Source organism: Cupressus sempervirens, chromosome 2 (genome assembly GCF_028749045.1).
Source record: "Cupressus sempervirens isolate cs-2001-9-10 chromosome 2, ASM2874904v1, whole genome shotgun sequence".
Taxonomy (NCBI): domain Eukaryota; kingdom Viridiplantae; phylum Streptophyta; class Pinopsida; order Cupressales; family Cupressaceae; genus Cupressus; species Cupressus sempervirens.
The window spans coordinates 126,254,763-126,282,362 of NC_143119.1; the positions used below are offsets into that span (position 1 = coordinate 126,254,763).

Consider the following 27,600-nt stretch of genomic DNA (forward strand, 5'->3'; position numbering starts at 1 on the left):
GGCTCATTAAAATGCCCTTTCAACTGCGATCTCTCTTGCGGTAAACCCTAATGCTTCACCTGTGACTTTCACTGCGATTTGAACAGCATTTGACGATGACCTGCAATTTCAAGTTTGAACTCGATTTGGAGTGCGATTTGGAATCTAGACTGTGATTTCAGTGCGATTTGGATTTCAATGTACAATTTTCTATCTGATTTTATCTAAAAAAATTCTCATAGCTGATTTTAATTTTGGTACATGCCATTTCCAACGTATATGATTGCAGTAGTAGAACATATTGCCCTAAGAATCAAGTTTTGCTCTGCTGGAAGAAGTTGCACAAGCATCATGCTTTTAATCATTGTTGTTTCTTTACTTACATTAGAGACTTGGGATTCAAGCACATTGGCCTTGGCAATGTAAATTATAATTTTTACATGCAAAAGCATACTGACCCGAATTACAATGATCTAATGATGTGCTCTGGGGAGGTGGGTTGAAACCTAAGGTGTTGTGACTTGATGATTTTCCCATGCAGAAGAATTATCACTTACGTTATTGTGTTGTGATATTTTCCCCATTTAGGTTCAAGAGTTCGAAGACAGATTAGTAACATGCACCTTCCTAAGGAATTAGGAAGAAAATATATTAAATTGTACCACCATTAAGAGTTGAGAAACAAATTGTCAACATGTATTACAATTATCATTCAATTCCATCTTCGCTATTAAAATGCAGATCATTCTCCTTATTATTATTCTTTTACCATTATAGATTGTGGAAGGAAATAAAGTTAGTATCAGGATTGTTTAATATTCTTTAAATTGTTCCATCTTGAGTGGCATGTTCTTCTCGCCAGAAAAATGAATTTTGATTTCCATCATTAACATTAATAAGGTCCTACTGTGGTCAGAGGATTGTGAACCAATGGAACTACATCAGGCAGTGGACAGCGACTCTAGCACCATTAGCCTTTAGAACTGTTACAAGCTATGTCACAAGGTTCACCGAATTTTTGGCTTGAGGTTCGAAATTCAGCGAACCCAGAAAAAAATCATTAAATTTGAGAATGTTCGGCTGATATATGGATAAAGAAAAAAAAATTCTTATAGGTGGCCTCCGTTCCTTATGCCTTTGACTATATCAATTGCTAGCACAACATGGAAATTATTCAGGGCTTAGCAAAGAATTTTTGTTCCAAAACTGTGATTGTCTGTCCTGCATTTCTAAGTTGGGCTACTGCAGAGGGCAAATTACACGACACCATTTGTGAGCAATCGTTGAATACCATTTACATTTGTTAGCAATTGTCGAATACCATCTGCTACAACGCTACTCAAACTCCCGTTGATTGATTGACATTTAACATTGAAAGTTAATGTTTAATGTTTAATTTTATAGTCTTTCATTTTGTATTATTTTGTACGTTGTGTTTTTTTTAAAATTTAGTAATAAGAACGAAAAAAAATTATTATTTTTAAGTAAATTAATTTTTATTTAAATATTAATATTTACTATTGTTTATTTATTGTTATTTTAATTTATGTGGAATTTAAAATGCAATAAATTCAAGCATTTTTATTATTTTTATTTAATTTTGTAAAGCTTAAATAAAATATTAATACATTTTAATTTTATGTTTTAAAATGATGTAGTTAAATTAGTATATTTTGTTTTAAAAATTAATGTTTTTAAAATAAAAAATTAGTTTTATTTGTATTTATTTTCAAAATGTAATATCATTTTATAAAGATTTCAAATTTATGATGTAATGTTAAACTATTTTGGTAATTTATTGAATATACTTATACTTTATTAAATATTATAAAAATTTATATAAAGCAAATTTAATGTCGAATTTTTTTGAATTATTTGACCTTGTCGAACTTCATAGTTGTCGAACTCGAACTCGAATTCGAACCTTGTGACTTAGGTTACAGGTATATTGAGGAAGGTTCATGCCAACCTATGGAGAATGACATTTAATTGGAATTGTGTGTCTGTTACTTTTTTGACTTGTTCAGGTTATATTGACAAGAAATGAACCTCAAATTTAATAGAAAGATGTTTGATTAGCCTAGGAAAGGTCAAAGATACTCTCTTATCAATTGGGGAAGTATAATAGTTGAAACTTGAAACCAAGAAATGGAACACTAGTCAAAATAGCTGGATTTTATACCAGGGTTATCTAAATCTCCCATGGAGTTTTCCATAGGTGAAGAATCTCTAGAAAGTTTATCTTGAAACAAAAAAACATTAAATTGTCACCTTGTAAGAACCTGACTAATAATTTTAATTGAGGGAAACCAGTAGGTATCTGAAGTTCTAAATCATTCTATCTTTGTTTTGTATTTTGAATCTTTGACTCTATGTTTGTTTTGTTTTCTATCTAAAGTGCATAACTCGTGTGCCAGTTAACTCTATCTGTTATGTGCCACTACTTCTATCTTTATTGATTGATCTGATTTTTCGTTTTTGTACAGTGGACTTGTGTGTGTCACTGAAACAGGATGACTGGTGGTGGCAGAGCAAAGGACCCTTTATGGAAACATGGTATCCCAGGAGCAAACGAAGGAGATATCCAGTGAATTCATTGCTTTAAATGCATGACTTCAGGCATAAGCCGATTGAAATATCATCTTGCAAAGATTCCATGCAATGATATTACACCATGTCTAGAGTGTCCAGAAGAGGCTAAAAGAGAGGCTATGGCAAGCCTTCAACAATATGCACAAAGTAAGGCAGCAAAAAAGAGGATATTTGAGGCCATGTCAGCCCCAATGGGGACTTTTAGTTCTACAGGATCACAAACAGGTGGAGAAAGTTCTTCTATTAGGCCTCGGGTACGGGGATCAGGAAGTGTGAGTGGGTCTTTAGCTGATTTTTGGATTCCACGTAACACTCTTGGTGCTCAACTCGGCTTACTAGGTACTGCATGGAACAAAGAGATGCACGAAAAGACAAAAGTGGCATTTATGAGATTTTGGGTCCGAAATGATCTTTCCTTCAATGCTTTATGCAATCCATATTGGGATCAAGTGGTAACTTCCATTTCTTTGTCTGGTAAGGGGTTCAAGTCCCCAACTCCCTATGAGGTGAGTGGGCTGTTGTTAGATGACGAAGTAAGAAACATTCATCAGCTTGTGGAAGAGCAAAGAAGAGTTTGGGAACAGAAAGGTTGCACTATTATCTCTAATGGCTGGACTAATGGCAGGAATAGGACGCTCATCAACTTTCTAGTTGCTTCAAGAGGGCAATTGGTATTTCTAAAATTAGTTGATGCCTCTAATCAAGTGAAAAATGCAGAAAATTTGTGTAACATGTTGGATGAGGTGGTAATAGAAGTGGGAGTGGCTAATGTCATCCAGATTGTGATTGATAATGCAGCTGCATATGTGGCAGCCGGTAGACTTCTAAAGGAGAGACATCCCACATTGTTTTGGAGCCCTTGTGCTGCCCATTGTCTCGACTTGCTTCTTGAGGATCTAGGGAAACTGAGCTGGGTGGAGAAGGTGGTTGAAGATGGAAGGAATATTGCGAAGTACATTTACAATCATACATGGGTCTTGAGTCTTATGAGAGAGCACACACTAGTGGTAAGGATCTTGTACGAGCAAGGGTCACACGCTTTGCTACTAATTTTCTAAATTTGCAAAGCATATCAGAGACATTATTAGAACTTAGGCGCATGTTTCTTGATAAGAAATGGTTGGAGAGTCCTTATGCGAAGAAGCCTAAAGCAGAGAAGATTGTGGGGATTGTGTTTGATGGTAGCTTTGAAAAGCTAATGGAGGAGACCCTCAAAGTAAGTTTTCAAATCTTAATTGATGATTTAGAATTTAATTTTGAAATATTTTCATTGGCTGATTTTGTATGTTTTATTATGTCTAGGTATCAGAGCTGTTGGTGAAGGTTCTACGAATTGTGGATTGGGATAAAAACCCTATGGGGTTTCTATATGAGGCTATGGATAGCGCAAAAGAGGCCATTCAGCACTTGTATAGGTCAAATGAGACAAAATATAGAGCCATATGGAACATCATTGATCGTAGGTGGAACCAACAACTTCACAACACATTCATGCAGCTGCCTACTACTTGAACCCCAAGTACTATTTCTCCAACACTTTTAAAGCAAATGCAGAGGTTCAAATTGGCTTGGACACATGTATTCGAAGATAGGTTGCTGATACGAACCTCCGAGACGTCATACTTGATGAGTTGCAGAGCTACAAGAGGGAAGAGGGGCCATTATTTTCTTCTCCTAATTGCAAGTGCAGGAGATACACCTTGCAGCCAGGTAAAAAAGAACTTGCGTTTACTTTTATCATACCATTTATTCCGCTCGTGAAGTTTATTGGAAGTTTTACCGCATCATAAATGATTTTTTTAAACCTTGCAAATCTGTGGTGGAAAGATTATGGTGCCACAATGCCTAATCTTTGATAGCTTGCCATCCGAATTTTATCGCAGCCTTGTAGTGCTTCTGGCTGCGAGAGAAATGGAAGTATTTTTCAAAACATACACACAAAGAAACGTAATAGGTTGACTCAAAAACACCTAAATGACTTGGTCTATGTGAAGTACAACCTTCTCTTGCACAAGAAGAAGGTGAAAGGCAGCACTAGACTTGGATGACATTGATCCATATTCGGCAGATTGGATTGCTCCTCTTGATGGTGAGGGTGCAGATGAGGATGTGGCCAAACCTTTATTGACAGATGAGCAGCTAGCTGAGTTTGAGATGGAGGAAAATGACTGGGATGCAGATGTGGCAGCACGTGAGGTGGAACTTGAGCTTGGTCATCCATTAGAGGCTTCTGTGAAGCGTGAGGCACCTACTAGGGCACCTATTGAGGATGTTGCTACGGAAACTACTTCAACACCACTCACCCAGCAGCAGCGATCTTTTTTGAGTTTTACTCGTAGACACAATTTATGATTGCTACTTTTAGTTTTCATTGATACTGAAACTTGAACTTAATATGTATTCAGAAGTTGTTATTTCAAACTTTCATGGAGTTTGATTGCTATATGTATTGAACTTATCTATATTTTGATGTTATACAGTTATACTTGTTTTTCAGTTTATGATTCTATTACTATGTTAATCTACTAAGTTTTAATTGCTATGAAATTATGAATTATTGTTTAACTCAGAACTTTGCTTCATATATGCTAGATATCTCAAATCATTATATGTTCTACAAATGTAGTGTATATGTATGCATTTTTAAGAATATTTTAAGAAATTGTATATTTTCAAATGTTCGATAAAAGTGCCGAATACTTTGCCAAGTTTTTGCCGATTCCGATATTTTCACAATTTTTGGGTCAGCTGAGATATTGCCGATACTGAATTTTTAAACTATGGATTTAATAAAAAAAGAAGTTGAAACGGTTTAGAAGGAAGGCAGATCACACAGCACACAGAAGACCAAAAAATGACGCTGCCTGAAGTGTGAAGCAGCTGTGTGGAAAGAGGGGAGGCCTGTGAGCAAGAGAAAAGGACAGGCTGCTAGATGAAGGTGCGATACAATTGAAAAGGGAGCTGTCTAGCATGGAAGGATGGCAGCAAAAGAAAGGTGCACGAAAGGCTGTGAAGGGTATGGGTTTGAGAAAAAGATAGAAACAGCCAAGAGGCTGCAATGGGGAGAGGAGTCCATATCCAGATGAAAGCTCAATGATCAAAGGATGATGAGAATGAGCAGTAGACAGGACTGCATAGTAGGGGAGAGGATGCGGGGCATAAAGGTGAAAAGCCTGAAACATGCAGAAAGGAGAGAAGTTTTGAATGCTTGAGGCATAGTAACTAAGGTAAGAGGACTCCACATTAATTAGCAGAAATTTAGCAGTTTGAATCAATGTTGATGAGGTCTGCAGGCATTGCAGACTCACAGAGTACACAAGGAAGAATGGTAAGGATGAAAGACTGTAAAAAGGCCAATGATGTAAAGATGTGTTTGAAGATTTTGATGAGAAAAATATTTTTTTGTTTTTTTAGGAGAAATAAATTTCATTGCTGCAATACATTATGTTAAACTGTGTGCAAAGAATCTCTATGATTGTTTTGTTTGAGTTTTGTGTTTTACGTTTTGAATTCGAGAGCAGGAGGAGTACCTTCTCGCAACAGTCTGAGGGAGAAATTTCTCTTCATTGATATAATAAGAAAAAGATCTTCAACTTAGCTGAATAATTGCACCCCAACATAACGTATTTTATTTCATCAGATCTGTGATCTTAAATTTATATCTTGTCGAATCTAGCAAACCCTACCATAGGTTTCCCTACAGTGTCTTTTCAAGGATAAGCATTACAAACAATCTTCAATACATACCAATGCGTTCAATAACATTCAAAGTTATGTAGCTTGAAATCCTTTTCCAGTCTTCATAATGGTGAAGATCATAAGCTGCAAGATACATATCAAACTCAAGATTCTTCACCCCATGAGCAAAGCGTTCTTCCTGCATTAAAGATATTATTAAATGAAAGAAACCAGAATATGGGCACCCTTAGTTGTGTAAGTACTAAGTAATAATAAGTAATTTTAAAATCTTGACACTACAGCAGCAGCTTTTTTAACAAATATTTCATTTAGTAATGTTGTTCTTTTCTGGAAACGACCAAGATATATTCATAAGCAACACATTTACCACAACATTGCAGTACACAAGTGGATTTTAAGAGCAAACCATGAGTGAGAAAACCTTATATCAATATCTCTAGACACCGGCAATGAAGATTGAATAATGCTGAATTTCCCTTTTTGGTTACTCTTTATCATGAACATAGTGATGTATGAAAGCCCCAACATTAACAGTGGTTGATCCAAAGATGTATTGCTTCTTCTATCAATATAAAGGTATATGCTCCAGTTTGCATCTTACATATCAAAATATAAACATTAATAATATTTAAGATTTAATATTAGAGGATAAATGCAATGGAAAGTTGTCATGTCCCCCATTTTATAATGTCTCTTTTCACTGATAATGTTCGTTAGTAAAATTAAAATCTAAAAATTAATAAAGTAGCACTTGCACCAAAAGGAGGTGCAATGGTTATGCCGATAATAAAATATACTTCAAATAATCTAATGGAAAACACATAAATCTTGATACAACATTGAGTGGTGAGTCTTCACATGATTTATTGTAACGATTTCTCGTCATTCTCATCCACCTTATCAAATTTGTAGATCACCTTTATTTCATTTCCTAAATCCTTCCAATAGAACATTCATATACACTTAAAATGCTTTGCACACACTAAAAATCAATAATTAAAATAAAAGTTAAAACACTAAAAATAAATTTATAATTTTTTTCATCTTGAATAATTTTTTAAAATAATCATTATTCTTGTGTTTATATATTTATATCAATTTTAAGAATAAATTTGTTATCCTTCACATTTTAAATCAACAGTACTATATTTATATATCAATCTTAAAACTAAACTCTTTTATTCCTTACATTTAATTTCAATAAATTGTTAAATGTATTGCATGAATATGAGTCCTTGATTAATTTATTAATTATTATTTTAGAACCTTTATAAATAAAGAAACACTCGAATTTGGAGCCCACTCTATACAACTTTCAAAGATAACTTATAGGTTTCTTAGATTTTACACTGTCTTTTGGTGTCCTACATTTGAAATAAAGTGATTGTCTTTCCTGTTATTTTCTTATACCATCTCATTTAATACTAACAAATTAATAGTGAAAGAAAAAAAAATTATTTTTAAATATAAAAATAGTGAAAATGATTAATAGATATTACTATTCGTACATGTTTGACACAATAAATTTTAGGAGAAAGTAGACATATCATTTCACTTAAAGTTTAGTAATATGTTCTTATTTTAGATTAAAAGAAAATTATATATCTTAGGAACAAGCACACAAACTAACAAATTTGGATCCATTTCCCTTTCATTAAATACTAAGGATCTATAAATAAATATTTTTTTAAGTTTTGTGATGATTTATTTTTATTGTTATTTTTTCTTATAAATGTATTTGTTTTTAAGAACATAAATAAGATACTCAATTTTACACCATTGTTTGCAAAATAGTCAATTTTATAGCATCGGTTGCTTTGTGGATAGGTTTTGTATTTTTCTAAGTAATTTAGATTAGCACCATAAATAAAATGTTTTTTTCTTTCTTGAAATCTTGGTTAAAAATTATAGAATTATTTTTATAAAAAATATTATATTAACTAATTTATAATCTTTTTAAAGTTTAAAATTAATGATACACATTCTATTTGAATTAGATTGTACAGCTTTGAAGTTCAAACAGCTAATATTATATAAGACAATTTGTATACAAAAATGAAATAAATGACAATGGTAGATAAACATGAAATTAAATAGAATCAAAGCTTTATCAATAAAAATAAAAATAAAAAATAGGCAAGAGCCTACAACACAATGGAAAATTGTGAGCCTATTATTGGAGAGGTCTTGGGTTTGACTCTACACAAGCTTAATAAATAATATTACATAATAATAATGAATCTTGACTTCGTCTTCTTACCGATCAAAAAAATAAAAAATAAATTACGTGCCTTTAAATATATTTTCAAAATAGTTTGAAATCTGAAATTATATGGTTAAAATTTCAGATTGTATAAATAAAGCATACCTATGAAAGATGACTTCTAGTATTATTTCAAAAAGCTGTGCAGAAAATATAAAAATATAAAGCTTTGTAAAGATTGTAACAAACAATCTTTAAACCAAGAGGCAAATAATGGCAGATGAAGAAGATTGCATATTCGAACAAAAGATTTAAACCCTACAATGCTTTAACATGAGAAAATTTACAATGAGATTTTATCTGCAATCTATACACCTAGATTCCCCTTATTTATCTACTGTCCGATTCCCATTTCTCCTTGGGTAATACTATTCTCTCGATTCTCAATTTATGTCAGTGCCTTTATTGTCTTGTTATTATTTTCTTGAAAGAGTCACACATGTTTAGTGGAAAATATTAAACTACTGTAGTTTCAGAATTAACAATTTTGGAAAGCCTCCCATACTTTGAAGAACAGAATAGATTGCAGTCGGACATCTGGAACAACTGATGTCTATTCCCATGGCAATTGAGGTAAGGATCTATTCTCAAATTGAAGAGTCTGACCATTTAAATGTGAGATCTGTCATTGCTGACCAAAATGTTATGGTGCGAGGTGGAAAAGGAGAAAAGCATTACAGAGGGGTCAAGAGGCACCCATGGGGGAAATTTTCTGTAAAAAAAGCGATTCAAGTGCCTTAACCTTTCAGTCCCGTAAAGTAAGATAAATTAAAGATGGATAAGTAGATTTGTAATAGTTCATTCCAGCATCACCACTCAACAAGGATAAGTTAGAAATCCTGTAACCAGGAGAAAATGTGATGCTCTATACACAGGCTCGAAATTGATTTCTGCCTCCAACTGAGGTGCTGAGCCTGCATCTCATTTCTTCTCACTATAGAATTTCTAGAAGTGCCAAAACAAACATATCAAGCTCTACAAACACACCAACAATATCTGTTAAAATTATCACACAGATTTATTCATCACCCTCAAAAGCCTCTGCCTTGATTTCTGCTAATGGGTTCTGAATGAATGTTCTACTTCTATCCGCTTTAAACAAAAAACATAATCTTCAATGAGTACCCTTGGAGGGGGCTCATTAGAGGATTTCCCAGCTCATCCTCCATAGGATTTTTCAGTAAGTGATAAGAATGGATGCAAGGAAGGGCACAAAAATTGGCAGTTTTCCCTGCAACAGTTTTTTTTTTTCCTAGTCAGGCATCACAGTAAACCAGCGAAAGTCCAATTCATAATAGCCTATTGGCTAATAAATAAATAATAATATGTTAAAATATATTATAATTACAACCGACTTTGGTATCGAAGTAGCATAGAGCTTGTGACCAGCAAATAATTGTGGTCATTGATTTTTCACTGGGCAAAGAAGGTACTAGGCACTCATGTTTGGCAGCATTATAATATAAGGAATAGCAATCCCAAACACAATGAGGCTAGTATAATTAACATTAAGCCGATACATTAGTGATCTGAGGAATTTAATCAATGATTATTATGGACGTGGCAGAGCTATTATCAAAGACACAAGGGTCAAACCACATCAGGCATAATATATAATCTGCTTACAGAGTTGGGCATTAAAGATCATTATCTTTGGACTCACATGTTTGTTACTTATGCACTCTCAATAACAAATGGACTATTGAACAGCCACACAATCTAGCACTTGGTATTGATCTGAATTGAAGCAGAGATAAACTTAAATATTCACCAGTAGTAATATTATCTATTATCTAGAATGTCAGACTAACTGGAGTTGTCACAGAATTAATGATTATTGATAATCAGCAAAGACAAGTCCTTGCAGATGGCATCTTGTAAACGGTGACCTCCATTAGCAATTAATCAACAAAGGCATCTAATGGCAAGGACTACTATATACGGCGATAACAGTGATACTACGACATGTTTAGTATCGAGAAATCATAAGAGTTTCACAAATCATATATCCACAATAAGGCATAAAACGATGTTTATTGTTGATCATGCACAGTGATCTGATTTATAGTAAGTTTGTCAAAATTGATTATATCAGATCATTTAGAATCGCTGATAATAGTGATTGATAATAGAGATTATGATAAAAAAATCAGGTCCGCATAAACACCCAGAAACAGACATATTTCATGCGAACAAACAAAACAGCGCAATACAAAGTTGTCGTGTGGCATAAAAGAACACAGGCAAAAATTAAAAATGGAGATTTGCAGAGCCGTTGAAACTGTTAAAATTCGTAAGCTACAGGAGAATAGCAATGGAAACAGAGGGCCAAAAGACTCCATCAAAAATGGCACCAAGTAATAGTGCAAACCGTCGAGCATTTTGAAAAGACATGATGAAAGATAAAAGAAACATAGCTTACTTGAAGTCTTCAGAAAATGTGGGTTTTTTCCAAGAATAAAACAGCTATAGAAAAACATTGCACGAAATCTAAAGAAAAATCTCGCCTCTTCTTGAAGAAGGCTCGCGTTTTCCACCACAATAAAGAATTTGGCTATAGAAAAACACAGCTCTGATACCATGAAACTCAAAAATTGCACACTTAATTAATGATTTAGTACATATAACAATTTACAAGAGAAGACTAAAACTAAATAAATAAATAGAAAAATTAAATGACCATGAAAAGAAGAAATTAAAAAGCTAGCTGAAAAAAGAAAACTATGAATAACGAAAGATTCTATAATATATAAGAGTTTGATACAAAAGCAAAGGTTGATAGAATTTATTGATAAAAGGACCACATAACTTCATTGATGAGAGATTTGTAGTGAAGAAAAGATAGCGGATTGAAGAGCATGACGACTTCAAAATGATGGTGGCTACCAGTTATAAGTTACCTTGTACTTGCAAGCTCACCAATCTAAGTATGCGGTTAGGTGACTATGAGTTAAGCTACCTTGTACTTGCAAGATCACCAATCTAAGTATGCGGTTAGGTGACTATGAGTTAAGGAATGAATTTTTTGTTGTAGATACTAGAGAGACTGACGCTACGTATGACTAGAATATTATTACTTGTAGAGTTCTTTGTTGTCCTCAATTTTAACATCACAAAATTGGGGCAACCCTACGTAATTTCTCATGGATTTGCAGGTGTATCCTCTATGTTTTCAAATTTCAATGGATTGATAAGGCGTGATGAAGGCAATTTGTCATACCTGAGTTGTTCTTTTGATAGCATTATCAGTGCATTATTATTTAGGCTTTCCGTCAAGTTAATCATCTTATTGCTTGTTAGGACGATTTTTTCTTCCCTAACTACAAGTGTTTGATTTTTTGCACCTTCGAGACTTTTCTTTGTTTTTCTTGTTTTTATGTTTAGTTTGTAATCTTGTTTTTCCCCTTGAAATTTCACTCATTTCAAGCTATATTAGGCCTCAAACAGGGTTGTTTAGCATGAGTTATTAGGGTTTTAAGCATGCTACAAGTGGGGTTTCTTTGGCCTTATTGCATGTCCTTATTAAAAATCCTTTAAAAGTGGGGCTTTCATTGATAATTGCATAAAATAAAAATATCATTTATATGTAAGTGGGTTTAGAACCACATTTTCAAATTTCATATCATTCTGAAGAGTAAACTATAGTTACATATAAATACAATTACATGAGACACTTTTAATAAAATTAAGTGGGGTTCTTATTTATTAGGGTCAAATCTCTCTATTCTTGTTTCTCTCTTTTCTATGGATTTATTTCTACTTCTAATGGTCACTCTTGTTCTATGTTTCCATATTCTCTCGCTGTTCCAATATGGAAACTTTCTCTCTTTCACTCTTCTATGTTTTCATATTCTCTCTTTGTTCAATATGGAAACTTCCTCTTTCTCTCTTCATAAAGTTTCTAGTTCTCTCTTTGTTCGTTATAGAAACATTATTGCGTGTATATATATATATATATATATATATATATATATATATAGAGAGAGAGAGAGAGAGCATATTTGTTTAATAGAACATCCATTATTTTGCCATAGTATTATTTTTAACTGCATGTCATCATAATGCAAATCACTTTTACAATTCCACTATCAATATATTCTAAGTCCCAATTGCATAAAGATGGGCTTCCTAAATGCAAATACATATGTTAAGTTTAAAATATATGCAAATAAAAATAACATGTGTAAGCTGGGTTTTAAGATGTATTTTCATATAGGTTCATTATTATAAACTTTTTAACTTAAAGGCTTTATAGTGACAAATTCCAACCCATTTACACATGCATTTGCATATGAAAAGCCAGTTTTTAATAACTCAATGGGCACAGTGGTGATTCTGAGTCAAAATGCATGTGTTTTTTACTTTGCAAAGCCTGTCATTATACTTGCATTCAAACAAAAGAGCTTGGGTGGCGAATTTTGGATGAAATAAATACAGGTTTTAATTCATAAAAATCCATTGTTGAGCCTTTTGACTTGTGTTTTGCATCAAATAGGCTTGGGCGGCGGTTTTAGAGGCAAAAGCACATATTGTTGACTTAATATACCACATTTTTATGTGTTTAATCAAACAGACCTGTGCAGTGATTCTAGAGGCACATGCATATGTTTTCAACATCAAAAAACACAATTTTAACCTCTCTTAAGCATTCCTTGCTGGGTGTCAATTTGGAGGCTGAAAGCATAAGCTTTTTGGGTTCTAAAAAACCATTTTTAACTTCCTCATTCATGTATTTTGCCTCTCTATACCTAGGACGGTGATTTTACATGCATTTGTGTGCTTTCAAGCACATGCAAACACACAAAAACAGCATGTCCAAAAGCATTTTTCCTCAAAATGGCTCATTAAGGGGGATTTGTATATTTAATCCCAAATTTTTGCATCAAGGAAGGAGTCTAAGGTAAGAAACTTCATTTCCAGCTTGTTCCTCTCCATTTCAAGTTGCATTTGGTGCCCTAGTTGCCAATTTTGGATGCCATTACATATGGTTTTGATTTGGTCAATATAGTTGCTACACTTGTGCATTTTGTTTCTCCATCACTCAACACTTGGCAAGCAATGAATCTTGACTCTTAAATGCATTCATTTCACAAAGATGTCAAGATTTAAAGTCTCTATAATCCTCTTTTTGCAATCTTTTCTAACTCTGAAAATCTCTTGGATTTGATCTAGATTTTGCTTGACGATTTGTAATGGCTTCTTCTCTTGTTTTTGGTGAAGAGAGGTAAGTTTTCTTGTGTTTATCTTAGGGCTTTTGGTGAATATATTTTGGTCTCGTTGACAGCTGCAAATCTTTCATTTTTGCACATGTTTTAGTTTGTATGTTGTCTCTTTTATGCTATTTGCGGAGCTCAACAGGATTGGTTGTAGGGCTAGAGGGCAGGCGGGTTTTCGGACGGACTATCAAACTATGGATCACATTTTCATATTATGGGCTATTATTGAGGAGGCTAGACACAGATCGAAGAAGGTCTATTGTTGCTTTGTTGATTTTCGCAAAGCTTTTGATTTCGTTCCTAGGGTGGCTCTGTTTGAGAGACTTAGGGAGATTGGTATTTCTGAAATGTTACGTATCGCTATTATGAGATTGTACAAGATTGTGGTTGGCAGATTCTAGACTCCTGAAGGCTTTTCTGGTTCGATCCATAGCACCATTGGGGTTAAGCAGGGGTGTCCTCTCTCTTCTACTTTATTTGGGTTATATATTGACGAGCTTGAGGACTTCCTCTTGAAGTCTTCGCTCCCGGGAGATGGTTGTTATCTTCATCAGGTTTTGATCTCTATCCTTTTTGCAGATGATGTTGTTCTCCTTGCTTCCTCTCCAAACAGCTTATAAAAACATCTCGATGGTTTCACTCTATTTTTTTATCAAAGACAACTTGTGGTTAACCTAGGTAAGACTCGGGTCATGGTCTTTAATTGTTTAAAGACTACTCATCTTCACTTCATCTTTCAGGGTCAGGTTATCGAGATCACTTCATCATACACATATATGGGGATTATGTTTTCTGGTTCGCGGTTTAGTATGAGACCAACTATTCAACCCAGAGTTAGTAAGGGTATGGGTTCTCTTGCTTTGCTTGAGAAGCAGTGCTTCAGACATTATTTCTAGGATACCTCGTCTAAGCTATCTCTCTAAGATGCTCTTGTTCGGCCGACTGTTCTGCATGGTTCTGTGGTTTGGGGCCCTTCTCTTCTTAGCTTTGACTGGGCGTCGATTGGGCGGGTTCAAACTTTGTTCTTGAGGCACATCATCAGATGTCATAGGTTCACCCCTCATAGTGTCATTCTTGCTGAGTTTGGTGCTCATCCGTTCAGCCTCCGGCCATTTTTTATTTGGTTTGGTTTCTTCATCGTCTTCGTGGGTTTGTGGATACTGCTGGGAACCGGGACCGCTACTCCTTTTTAGCTTATTGCTCTTTTGTTTCCACTGCAGTTGCCGAGTCTGGTTCTCGCACGCGATGTTGGTACGCACAAGTTCGATTGGGATTGACATTGATCATCTCCCCCCTTTTCAATTTTCATTGGATACCCTGGCTCATCTTCTCCCTTCTCGGTAGGAATTAAATGAGCATGTTCATCTTGATATCTATAGACATTACATTACTACTATCTGGGTTAACCCTCTTGGCGGGTTACGCCCACGGATGTCTTTTTATGCAGCACACTTTTTGGAGATTTTTGATGGGATTATTGCCCGTCCTAGCTATCATTCACGGCGTTGGTCTCATGCCTTGTGGATCTCTTTAGGTTCTTTTAGAGTTGGCTCTCACCGTCTTCGGGCTCAGACTAATCATCATGTTGATAGTGGGGAGTGGATCTATATGCTCTACACTTTAGGAGAGGTGGAGAACGAGGCTCATTTCCTTTTCCGATGCCCTATTTATTATGATATCAGAGAGAGATTCTTTTGTCTGTTCTAAGAGTGCTTCTCTCTCTATGACTTCTTCAACTATTATGATCAAAAATGCTTGCACTTTATCTGTGTGAGGCCACCACGCTCCATGATAGCACGATCCAAACACTGCTTCCACACCGGCACTCATCTACTCAGCTCATTACTGCCTTTTTTACACCATTATCCCCTTTGTGTGGTGTGAAAAGGCCCTCTAGATCTACTCGACCTAATGGGCTTTCTAGATGTGTCAGATCCCGTTTTGGCTATTTGCACCAACGATACTCCTCTGTGGGTGGTTGGAGACAGCGCAGTACCTCTACTCATTGACACGTGTACCATTCCATGACTGATTTTTTTCGCCCAAGAAAGACTCCTAGCGCTTCTCTATCTCTGTTCTTTGTTGCTAGTATTTTGGTTGTTTTTGTTTATTTTCGGGCACCTTTGTGTGCTCCTGCTGGTTTTTGCCTCACTGTTGTAATCTTTCAATCCCATATACCTCTTTTTGGTCTTTTGTTGGACATTAATATCATTATGTTATCTTATCTTATCTTATCTATCTTCATCTTCATTTCTCTAAGTTGCATATGTAAGTACCTCATCTTGCTTATATATGCAGGTGGGATTTAAAAATTGTTCTATGACTGGAGTGTACAAGAAAAGCAAGCTTCTTGTCACACCAAGCAAAATCCTCTCAAAAATCCATGTTGATGCATTCATGTTCCCTATTCATACTTATTCCATCTGCCACGTGACTTAAACTTTATGTTGGTAGTTTCTTGTCGGTTCACTTGTAACGGAAATTCAAAACTCCATTATAAGTAGACGTTATGCCATACATCTCTCATATGTTTTTTCACACATAAAGATTGTTGTTCAAATATGCAATCCTCTTTGAAAAATCCATTTTTGGTTTTTCTCACTATATAAGTGACCATTTTGAGCTCAAACCCACTCACCTTTTGCTAACCCAAAGCTTTCTAGACTTCCCTTTGTTCATAACATCCCAAAATTCATTTTGTGAATCAAAAAGCGTGCAATTGAATCATCTTGTGATCAAATTCTCACCTTGTGGGATTTTCATGTAATAAATACTCATGCTCACAAGGTTCTTATGTTAGAAGAAACTGCACCACAAAAGCAAAGAAGAGAAAAAAAATGAAATACCAGCATGACCAATACCATCACTCCATTCCTCCTTCACAAGTTACTTCATTTAGTGAAGACATTACGGACATGGATATCCGACAAATGGACATTGAGTTGTTTCTCAAAAGAGTGGGTGTTGCAGTTACAAAGGATATGTTTGACATAAAGTAGAGTAGCATACACTTGCTTTCCACATTCCCCTTGGCTGCCCCTAAACCGGAGTTTGTGTTCGCTTGTGCCAGAAACTTTGAACATCCGTCTAGAACCATCAAAGATCAAGACAAAAACACTACCATCAATCTAGATTCTAACACTATTGATAAAATCTTTTGAGTTCCTCCTGCTCCATTAGTTACCAATATCTTAAAGCAAAAGCCTTTGGACAAATGAAATGAAGACGTTGCCTATTGAATCAAATACATGAATGATAACTGGCTGATCAACAAGAGACTAAACCTCATAAGATGGCCAAAGGGATGCACCGAAGAGACTCCAAAGAGGAGATCTATGATCTCATCACATTACATTGTTGCATTGGAGGCCTTAAATGATCAACACTTTTGAGCCATGGATATACAATTACATCTCTCTCATTTTCAGAATCATGCAAAAGAAGATCTTTTGGGGAGAGATGATCAATGAAATCCTCTGTGAGCAGTTGTCACAAGTTACAACTACTGAGACATTCTATATGAATTCCTATTTGGTCTACCCTGTTGCTGCCCTAGGTTATTTCCAAGAACTATCCGCCAAGGAAGATCAAATGTAAGAGCCTATGCGGAGTACTATGATCAGCTGCATTTGAGGGAATGTCAAATGCATTACAAGAGAGTATAGGATGCCTTCCATGGGCATTACATGTTCTTATTTGATAAGGAACTCCCAAAGAAGCAAGTGCTTGATAAGACATGGATTAAGGTGAATGAATATCGCTTCCTATTTCTACAATTTCCCAACTTCACATACTTGCAAGTTGGATATTTCAAGGGTGAACCATACACACTACCATGGTACCCCACTGATACGATAATTTTGATGGTACAAGGAATGGGTTTGTTTGATGTATGGTCAAGCCATGACGGTGTCATACAATCAGTGATGAGTGCAAACGTTGGATTTCCATATGGTATCTTATTGGTTGTAGGTTATTAAAGAGAGCAATGAAGAGCCAAACTAAAGTATATAGATTTGTCAATAGAACAAGCAATGAACACCGAATTATCATTGAACCCATAAATGTAGAGTATATTTATTTTTGTAATGAAAGTCGGCCAAGTCTCGAAGAATACAAATCTATCTCCAAAATGAAGACTACAAATTTGCACACAATGTGAAATATCTAAGCAATATCTCTAACAAAATAATAGGGTGGCGCTAAACCACCAAAACTTCAATAGGCAGAGAATAGAGAGGGTCTTCCACCTCTGAAACTACGCACAAACTCTGTAATGTCCCCTCTTTAGTTCGACATGGCATTGATCATGGATTTGCCTATTCTAGACTCTCGTAGGCAAATGGTGTGGAAAGAGAGTCAATTCTGCGGATCAGATAGTCATATCTTGCTCTTGAAGAAGTGTTAAGAGGTTATATTTTATCATTATGTGATATTGGGGCCCACATGTTATAATTTTAATTTGAGTTGCACTTTTTATTTTATAAAATTACTTTATTATAAAAAAGTGCATTATAATGAGAAATTATAAAGGATGTTTCTAGAAGTTCTAGCAACTTCTTAGAAAAGTGAATAAATAGAGGGCTGGGCCTCTCATTTGGACATGCTTGGATTGGAGAACTCTTCTACTTCTTCATTGTGAAGACATTTGTGGACTTTGGATCTGCAAATTATTCGATCTTTGGGAACGAATCACTCCCTTGGATTGGCGACTTTGAGGGTGTGAAATAGCACCTGAATTGTTGCATAATTGGAGTTGGTATTCAGCCATCTCATTGGAGCTTATTGAGAATTCGTTGTTAGGGTTTGTTTTTGGTTGGAATAAGGATTTCAGATTTGCCCTATCATTGGAGAAGCATTTGACAAGAGTTTGAAGACTGAATAAGTGCATTTTCAGAATTGGCAAAGCAGGGTTCGGAACCACATAATTGCTCATATCTCCTCAACCTCTTGGAGTTATTTTTTATGGTTTTACAAGGTTACTACCTAACCCTAGGCGCCCATTTTCCTTGCATTTGGGGGTCCCAAAACCCTAATATTATTTTATTTCAGCAGCCGTAAAGGTACGGCCTGGTACGGCCCTGCTAGTTTGGGCAGCAGCAGCAAATTAAGGACAGTTTGGGGGTGCGGTTGGAGGTCTTCATCAACGATCTGCAGCAAAACGTGGTGTTCTCCCATAGTTCTTCAAACCAGGTTCTTGCATTCTGAAATATATGTCAATTTTTGGGTAAATTTGCTGTCATACAGACATTGTTAATCAGTCCAGAATTGGTAATAAAATAATTTCAGAATTTATTGCATTGTAATTGAAATATAGTTCAATGGCTTTATATATATTGTAATTCTGTGATTATATTCTGAAAGTATCAAATCTGAAATTACCATATTCTGAATATTGTTACTGTTACACGCCAAGTGTTTGACAAAATTCCTAAGTTTAGTTTGAGGTTTTCTGTGGCCTTTATAGAGAGGGTCATTACAAACTCCTTTAGTCTCTAGCTTCTAGAAATATAACAAAGAGTCAAATCCAATCCATGATGCATTACAATGCCTAGCCACTTCCTCATAAAGGCCTCTAAGAAGCATCTAGAGATTTACAACAGGCCAACTATATTAATCATGTTATTACTTTATTAATTGGGCCCCATATTTATTAATTTAAATAATTAATTAAAGGCCCTTTATTATTTTATTTTATTTACGGGACCAATTAATTAACTATTTTAATTTAAGTATTACATTAAAATTGGGGACATCACAATTGTGACCATGGTTGCACAGGTTGACTCAGTATCCACATTTGCTACCACATATGCGGCAAGATCCTCCACATTTTTCTACCTCCATGGCTAAGTGCAATTACTCAGAAGAAGAAGAAAGAGGAAATCTCGCTTGAGGATCATGATTTCAGCCAAGTTGCTAGAACCAAGGCCCCAAAGAACAAAAAGGCAAAAATGGTTTCAAGGGTCATGGTTGGTAGCGATGAAGTCAAGTATCTAGAGATAGTTGGGCCTCTAGTTGAAAAACCTATAGATGAAATGCAATCCACAGATTACAAGTTCACCTGAATTGAACTTGGTCAACAAGCACTCTCAGCAAGAGGCATAAGTTGTTGTCAACATGCTGCACAAAAAAATGACAAGTTGTAGGAGAAGAACGGGTTAGAGGACGAGAACATGTGGCTTCTAGATATCATAGAGAAGATAGAGGCCTCTTCTCTGCCACTTGATCTTGTCTCTTCTAAGCATTCAGTGCAAGTAGAGAGGAAAGCAAAGGTCATTGATGAATGGAGCATTCGGCTGGAATCACAAGGTGTGCAAGTGATTCAAGATGCTTATAAGGTACTAAAAAATGAAGGGAGATTTCAGTGAAGCTAAATGAACTCCTTACTTCTTTCAACTAGCAACTCAAATTTCTAGTACATAAATTTTCTGGGATCGATTGTGTAAATATTTTTTAGCACCAAGGTTTCAGATGATATTGCATCACCCATCATCATGATCCAGGAGAGAAAAAGAACATAGTATGATCCGAAATGTGGTGCTAAAAAATATTTACACAATCGATCCCAAAAAATATACATACATTGATATGGATTTGTGGAAATATAATAAAATGAAATTTCTAGATGCAGATCTTGATGTCTGGAGAAGAATGATAAGATAAGATAAATTTATTAATACCCAACAGGAGAACGCCAAAAGGGTCTAGGGGACCAAGAGCTTATACAACCAATGAAGTAGTGAACAACAGGAACACCAAATGGCGTCCAGGAAAGAAAAAACAAGAAAGCAAAAGAAGAATCGTCAAGGCAAGGACTAGGGAACCTTCCTCGACTGAGAGAAATCCAAAACCAGACAGTACAATCCAAGACAACCAAGAGCCCCGGGCTGTCGATTAGAACCGATGGATGAGTGTCGTTGTCGAGTAAGACCAATGCAGGGTCCCACAGTTCTAGAGTGACTAGTGATAGTTGTATGAACGGTCTTTTTACACCCTGTGTTGAAAACGAAGGCGAAAAAATTGCAGTGATGAACTGATCAGAGGTTTGGCACTAGGGAAATAAGAGTTGCAGATTGTGAGTGTAGAGTTGCATGGTCTCCCGAAAGTAGAGTGCAAGACATCGCTGATCTGTGTAATCGAAGAAGTCTAAAAGGGAATCACAATCTCTGAATAGGCAATGAAATAGCCCTTTGATCTCGTACTAGATGGGGCAAAAAAAATGAAGTGTTTATGTCTCAACCTCAGCCAAGGTGCCTAGGGTATCCCATCCTCTCTATCAATGTGGTGATTGGTCTAGATCCAAACCCAATGGGAGTCAACTCTAAAGGACCCCAAAGAGATATACAAGACATGGCACCAACAACGAGACATGTAGCCTAGGCGTACAATAATCCCATCCCAGATATTCAGAAAGTGTTGAGCATTAAAGGCCATCCTCGGACGCACCGCCCCTTAAGGGTTAGTCCAGGTCGTGATGATGTACTGTCTATAGATATCAAGTCTAACATGCTCGTTCAACTCCTGCCGCAAGGGGAGGAGGTGAGCAGGAGCGTCCAATGAGAACTGGAAAGGAGGAAGGCAATCAATATCAATCCCAATCTAGCTCAAGAGGGAAGTGGCCTAAGCATAAGAGTAACAAGTCGTAGAGGAGGTATCAAAGCTCACAACCGCAACTGACGAGCAATAAGCCACATAGGAGTATCTATGTCGATAGTCTGCAGAATCCAAAAAACCATGAAGGTAGTGAGAAACCATATCAAATCGAAGATGGTCCAAAGCCTCAAGGAATGAGCACCGAACTCCGCCAGAATAATATTGTGTGGGATGAACCAATGGCGTTTAATGATACTACATAGAAGCAGAATCTAGACGCATTCAATCAAGGCCCAATCAAAGTCAAGAATAGGTGGTCCTCGAACCAGTAAACCATAAACAACCATTGGTCTGACTAAGGAGTCGAGGAGAGACAGCTTAGACATAGTGTCCTAAAAATGGTGTCTAAAACACTATCTCTCCAACATGGCAGGAGAGCCCATACCTTTGTTGACTCTGGGCCGGATGGCAAGTCTCACGCTAAAGCAAGGCCCAGAGAACTTAACCCCAAGGTATGTATATGATGAAGTGATCTCCACCTCCCAACCCTAAAAGTGGAAGTGAAGACGTGAGATCTTCAAGCAGTTAAAGGCCATGACTTCACTCTTACCCAGATTACCACTAACTGTCGTCGTTCGCAAAAAGAAGCCAAGTCATCAAGAAACCTTTGAAGATCCTCAGGGGAGGAGGCCAAAAGGACCACATCGTCGACAAAAAGGAGAATGGAGATCAAAAAATAATGCAAGTAGCAACCATCACTAGGGAGCGAGGAATCTCTAAGAAAGTCCTCAACCTCATCAATATACAAACCGAACAAGGTGGGGGATAGAAGTTGATCTAAATATTCTATGTGATTGTGGAATCATTTCTTCAATAGAAATGTATCATAATTATTTGCATCTAACGGTCAAGAAGGAACAAGATGTGCACTGGTTGGTGGCAGAGAGTAAGGCAGCAACAAATCGTCTTAACAGCCAAGAACGCATGATCAGTGACTCTTTTCAAAAACTAACATGCAAAGCAGCTGCACATGCAACTCGCATTACATGTAATTGCATCTTTTTATGCAATGCATCCTCTTTGATTTACAAACAGAAATAAAAACAAAATGACAATTTTAAAGATTGTTCTTTAGTGCCTTGAATTTGATGATAACATCACACACTATAGGAAGATCAAAAATCTCCAATGACTTTGATATTGCCTCTATCCTTACTATAGTTGCATATGCTGATTGCACAACCTTGGAATTTTCCACCAGAGAATCTTGCAAGTGTTTTGCCAAAGATTTATGTGAAACAAATTTGTTCATTGTGTGAGAACCAAAATCTTCAAAATCTAAATCAGCATTAACCCTGATTGTAAGTTCTAGTCATTCTTTCAACTGCAATCAGACTACCATGTTCATCAAGAATCTGACATCCCATTTTCTCTAAGTCACATTTGATTCTTGTTTCTATTGCCTAGCAATCTCTAAGGGTTGTCAGCAACTTTGTTATCAATTTTCTCAATGTTTCTTCTTTGTAGCCCATTAGTCCTTGATATCTGAAAAACATTTCACAGGATGGAAGGATGTCACATGAAACCATAGATAGCATCTAGATCAAACTTAGCAATCTCGTCCTAGTCATTAAGAATCCCTTTCAAATCATCAGCTTCTTGAATCAAGGAGGAAATCAAATCTTGTTCCATGTCTTTGATATGTATAAGGACTTTAACCGTATTTGTAATAGCTTGGACTCCTTCAGAAATGACTTCTACCCAAGACTTGGCAGCTTCAACTATCCTTTTCTCCCTAGATGTCACAGACACAATAACAGCATTTTGAGAAGATTGTCACCGAATAACTTCATTTAAGCAAGCAACCGCATGTTTGAACTGATTTTTCTTTTCCCATAATTCATGGTTGCTCTTTGATACATTGGCAAGCACATCTTGATCATCCTACAAGCAACTCAGTCATGACTGTTTTTCGATCTCTACCTTGGTGAACTTGTAATCAGAACGGATAAGCTCTTCAACAAGTTTGTCCACCAGTGGCTCAGCAACCTCTACAAAATTGATTTTCTCCGAATCAACTAAGATCCTTGAAACAATCTTATCATTTAAATATTTGGAATTAGTTTTCTTTATAGGGAGGTTATCTAGGTGTACGCTCACTTTCATTCTCTTCATTGTGATTCTACTCAACCATGCAGGTAAGCTGAAACTTTCATCTGTGGAAGCAAGTACAGTGGAGACCATCGACATTGATCTTGATTGCATTTTCGTAGTAACTGAGCAAGATTCAGATCGTACAACTGAATTCATAGGTACATGACAAGAGGATTCTATCATGAACAATTCAAAACCTATTATGTAACCTATTAAGGATGTATTGAGTTGAAAAACATAACCCTTTGTAAGAGTTGGAAAATCCTCGAACACACTTCCCAAATGTTCATATTGTTCATTTGTTAAAATTGGGAGGAGCTGTTGAAGATATATGAAGAGAAAATGTATTGACCTCTAAAGCCGAGATGGAAGGTGTGAAAATAGTGAAAAATGAATCCACACCACCATCTATCTCATCCAGAAAAGGTGTTTCCTGCATGGATGGTTCATGAGTTTGTGCAGGTATTGGGGGAGATATGATCATAACTTCCCCTTCTTCTTCATCTTCTTCATCTAATTCTTGCTCTGATTCTTCCTCTAACTCCTAAAATGGTTCAAGGATTAGAGATGATTTAAGTCTCTTTCCACCCTCAACTCAAATTTAAGAGACTTCTTCACATCAAAAGAAAAAGTTCCATCTTTACCTGTAATTTCCAACTGGGACTTCCTTCCAAGAGGACCAAAACTTCCACAATCCAACCCAATTTTGGATTAAACCTTTTTAGGCCTTTAATTTTTAACCACTTATTGGTGTTTGCTAAAATGTATTGAAATCTATCAAGGATAGATGTACCTTCCTTCTGCTGCCATTGAATGGGAAAAGGGCATCTTTTATCAAAACCAGCTTCATGATATTCTAGATCAAGAATGTTGTCATCAGCTTTGATTTTAAAATCTAACAATATCTCAAGCATGTTAGTTAAGATCAATGATTTGTTGCAAAGTTAATCTACAGTAATCCATCTTCATTATATCCAATTCTGTCTACATGTCAATCCAAACATCTTCGATACGATGAACATGTGTAAAGGCCTTCTTGATTTGACAATTCATTTCTCTATAATCAAAGTCAAATCTAGCTTTGAATCTCTTCAAAGTGATCAACCGTAGTTCTGCTTCCATAGTTTTTGCTCTATGTACATAATTAATCATATAATTACCAATTACTAGAGGTTTGGCAGAAGAAATACCAAAACCTAGCCTATGCAAAGCATGTTGATCAGATTGAACTTCCATGACTTGTCTAGTCAGTTTCATTAAAATGGTCCTGTATCATACCTAGGTAAGGTATATGGCCCACCCCTCAAGTAAAGGTTGGAAATTGGATAAAGATACAACCATAATGATTTACCTTCTCCCAAGCTTCATTAGATACCGTTTTGATGGATAACTGTTTATCAAATAGACACCAAAAATGCCCAAAGAATGCATCATAAACCCCTCTGTAGCATTCCCCTCCCAAGTCCCCTAGGACTACCCCACCCAACCAACCTAACCCCAGCGCCCTACAATATAGAAGGTCCCCTCCCCTTATAATAGTAGAAACAATGGGCCTCCTATAGCCTATAGAAACAATGGGTAGGCCATTCAGGAAGATAAAGGGCAGTAGAAAGGTCTAGGTGGATCAATCATCAATCCAACCGCTACGAGAGCCCAAAACTTTAACTGATGTGGATCCCTTGATCGAGAAATGCCCTACCCCGGAAGACCAACGAGATAGGGCGCCCTAGGGCTCGACCGCCTCCCCCTTCCCCCCATCCTCCCACTCCAACCCATCTCCATTGGTTATCGGATCCAAGGAAATTAGAGCTTTGAATGGTACTTACTATTACCCAGAGTAATCTGATCATAGTAATCCCAAACTGGAATTTGAAGACAATCTCCTTTGATTGAGAGTCCAGAAAAAGATACCATGGCAGCAACAATATAAACAAGGTAGGAATTCATATAGAAAGGCACGGAAATCCCTACATTGAGCAATTGTTGACAGAGTGCAATGCTGATTAGTTCTCGCCAAAAGATATGTTCCTTATTCTCCATGATCTAGAAGACAAACTTATACATCCATGGTTCAAAATCGGTGGAATCTTTAAGACCACAAATCTTGCTGAGAAGAATAATAAGATCTTTGTACTCCTGCTTGAAATTAGATCTGTGAACGGTCTTTGGCCATCTCAAGATGTTATTTCTCTTGAAATCCAACAAATATAGATTCACATACTTCTAAAAATCTCCCTTATTCTCATTCCATGTCTCCAAAGATGACTCTTTGGTCAGATCTACGGATTCTGCACTTTGCAGCACCTTGAAAAACTGCTAAATAACTTTTGGATCAAGGCTAATAATAATGTATGAAATCAGCATCTTTGACCGTCTTTGACTTTGGATTGAAATGCTTTGCGCATCCAAGAACAAATTTTGGTTTCATGGCAGCCATGGGAAACGTAGACACCAAGTGAATATGACTCCTTTTGATACATTTCATTTCATGACCAACAAGAGCTTCTACTATTCGCAAGAAGTCATGTCCACATTCTGATCTTTGTATCTAACACATTGTCAAGAATGGACGTCACATGAGATTGAGTTGCATGAGCCAACTCTATCAAACTGGTATTTCATTTTGCCCTTAGATTTTGATGGTGAGGGCAACTCTTGTGCTCCTGCTACAACATAAAATTCGAAAATGTGAACACATCATCAAAGGATATTGCCATAAAAGGTTGATTCTTGAAAAGCAACAAAGGTTTGAGTATGGATTAGATATTTCAAGGACCCGATGAGATGATCTCAAAAAGAGCCATCATACATATGTAGAGGATGGAAATGGTAGGACGAAAGAGAAACCATGAAGTGAGAATGGAAGCAGATGGATATGCTTTAAGACATGAAGGTGGAGCACATCGGAATGCGTGTGACTTAAGACTCTTGACTTTAAAAAGTGACTTGGGCTTTCAAAATGTCATTAAACGGAAAGCAGATTACATGTACATGCAACATGTAATGAAGAATGGAAAGTGAGATGACATGCGAATGGAAATGGAAAATGAGCTTACATGTAAGTGCGTATGAAGGATGACATGAAATGCGTAATGACAAGGGAAGTGGAAATGACATGTATTTTGGTCATGGAGGTGTAAGTGCATATGAAAGGAATGAACGTAATGTGCCTCGAAGCGAAGTGATCTTTATAGACGTCTTTGAGGAAAGGTAAAGTCAAAGTACATGGGAAAACATGCACATGACATTTTTTGACCTTTTAAAAGTAACTTTTAGTCAAAAACAAGTTCTAGAGATGCAATTACATGTAAAAGACTTTTCACGTAATCACGATGTGCGATTGGATGTGGAAACTGAGATGAGTGAGAAAGGAAATGGAAAATGAGATTACATTTATGTGTAGATGATGGAGGGAAATACATGTAATCACATGTGAAGAATGAGATGTGAAGTGTTGTGACATGGAAAGATGGAAATGGAATGAAATGATGCTCTTGCATGATATGGAAGGTGAAGTGAAATGAAACTTGTTCAAGTTCTTTTGGGAAAGAACTTGCAACTTCTTCAAAATGGAGAAAAACTGAAAAGAAAACAAGCAAAATAGAAACAAAAAAGAGAAACATACCTATGACAAAAGACTCAAACATGTCAACAAGCAAGCCACTTCAACATGCAAATTCAAATTTGGAGTTTGGGAAAAAACCAAAAACATGAAAATGAACCATTTCATCATTTTTAAAAGAAAAATGCACTTTCCATGGCATCAAAATTAACAACTGTGAAGCATCAAGTTAAAACATGAACAAAATCAGCAAGATAAGCATGAATTAATTAACAAGAAGGAAAATGTCCACTTACATGATGATTGTGTGCCAAAAATGAAGGAAAAAGAAACTCCAATGTTGAAAATTCTCAAACAAACTTGGATTTCTTCAACTTTACAAACAGGAATTCAAATGAGCACCAAATGAAGCGTTTTCTATGCACAATGCCAAAAAAGTGCCCTAAAATGCCTCCCAATTCCAACGTTTTTAATAAATGCAAGCAAATTAGAAGTTTTTGGAGAAAAATGTGTTTCAAATCTGCACTTTAATAAGTCAT

At 36.1% G+C, this 27,600-nt stretch overlaps 1 protein-coding gene across 3 annotated transcripts in view; it reads right to left on the bottom strand.

The window, feature by feature from the left end:
* The window catches only part of LOC149571360 (AAR2 protein family), a 308,404-nt gene that overhangs the window by 189,068 nt on the left and 91,736 nt on the right, over positions 1-27,600 (bottom strand). For all 3 annotated transcript variants that reach the window (XM_089812903.1, XM_089812904.1, XM_089812902.1), the window contains exon 6: positions 6,319-6,448. In XM_089812903.1, coding sequence (XP_089669029.1) covers positions 6,319-6,448 — 130 coding nt within the window. The remainder of the gene's footprint in view (positions 1-6,318; positions 6,449-27,600) is intronic.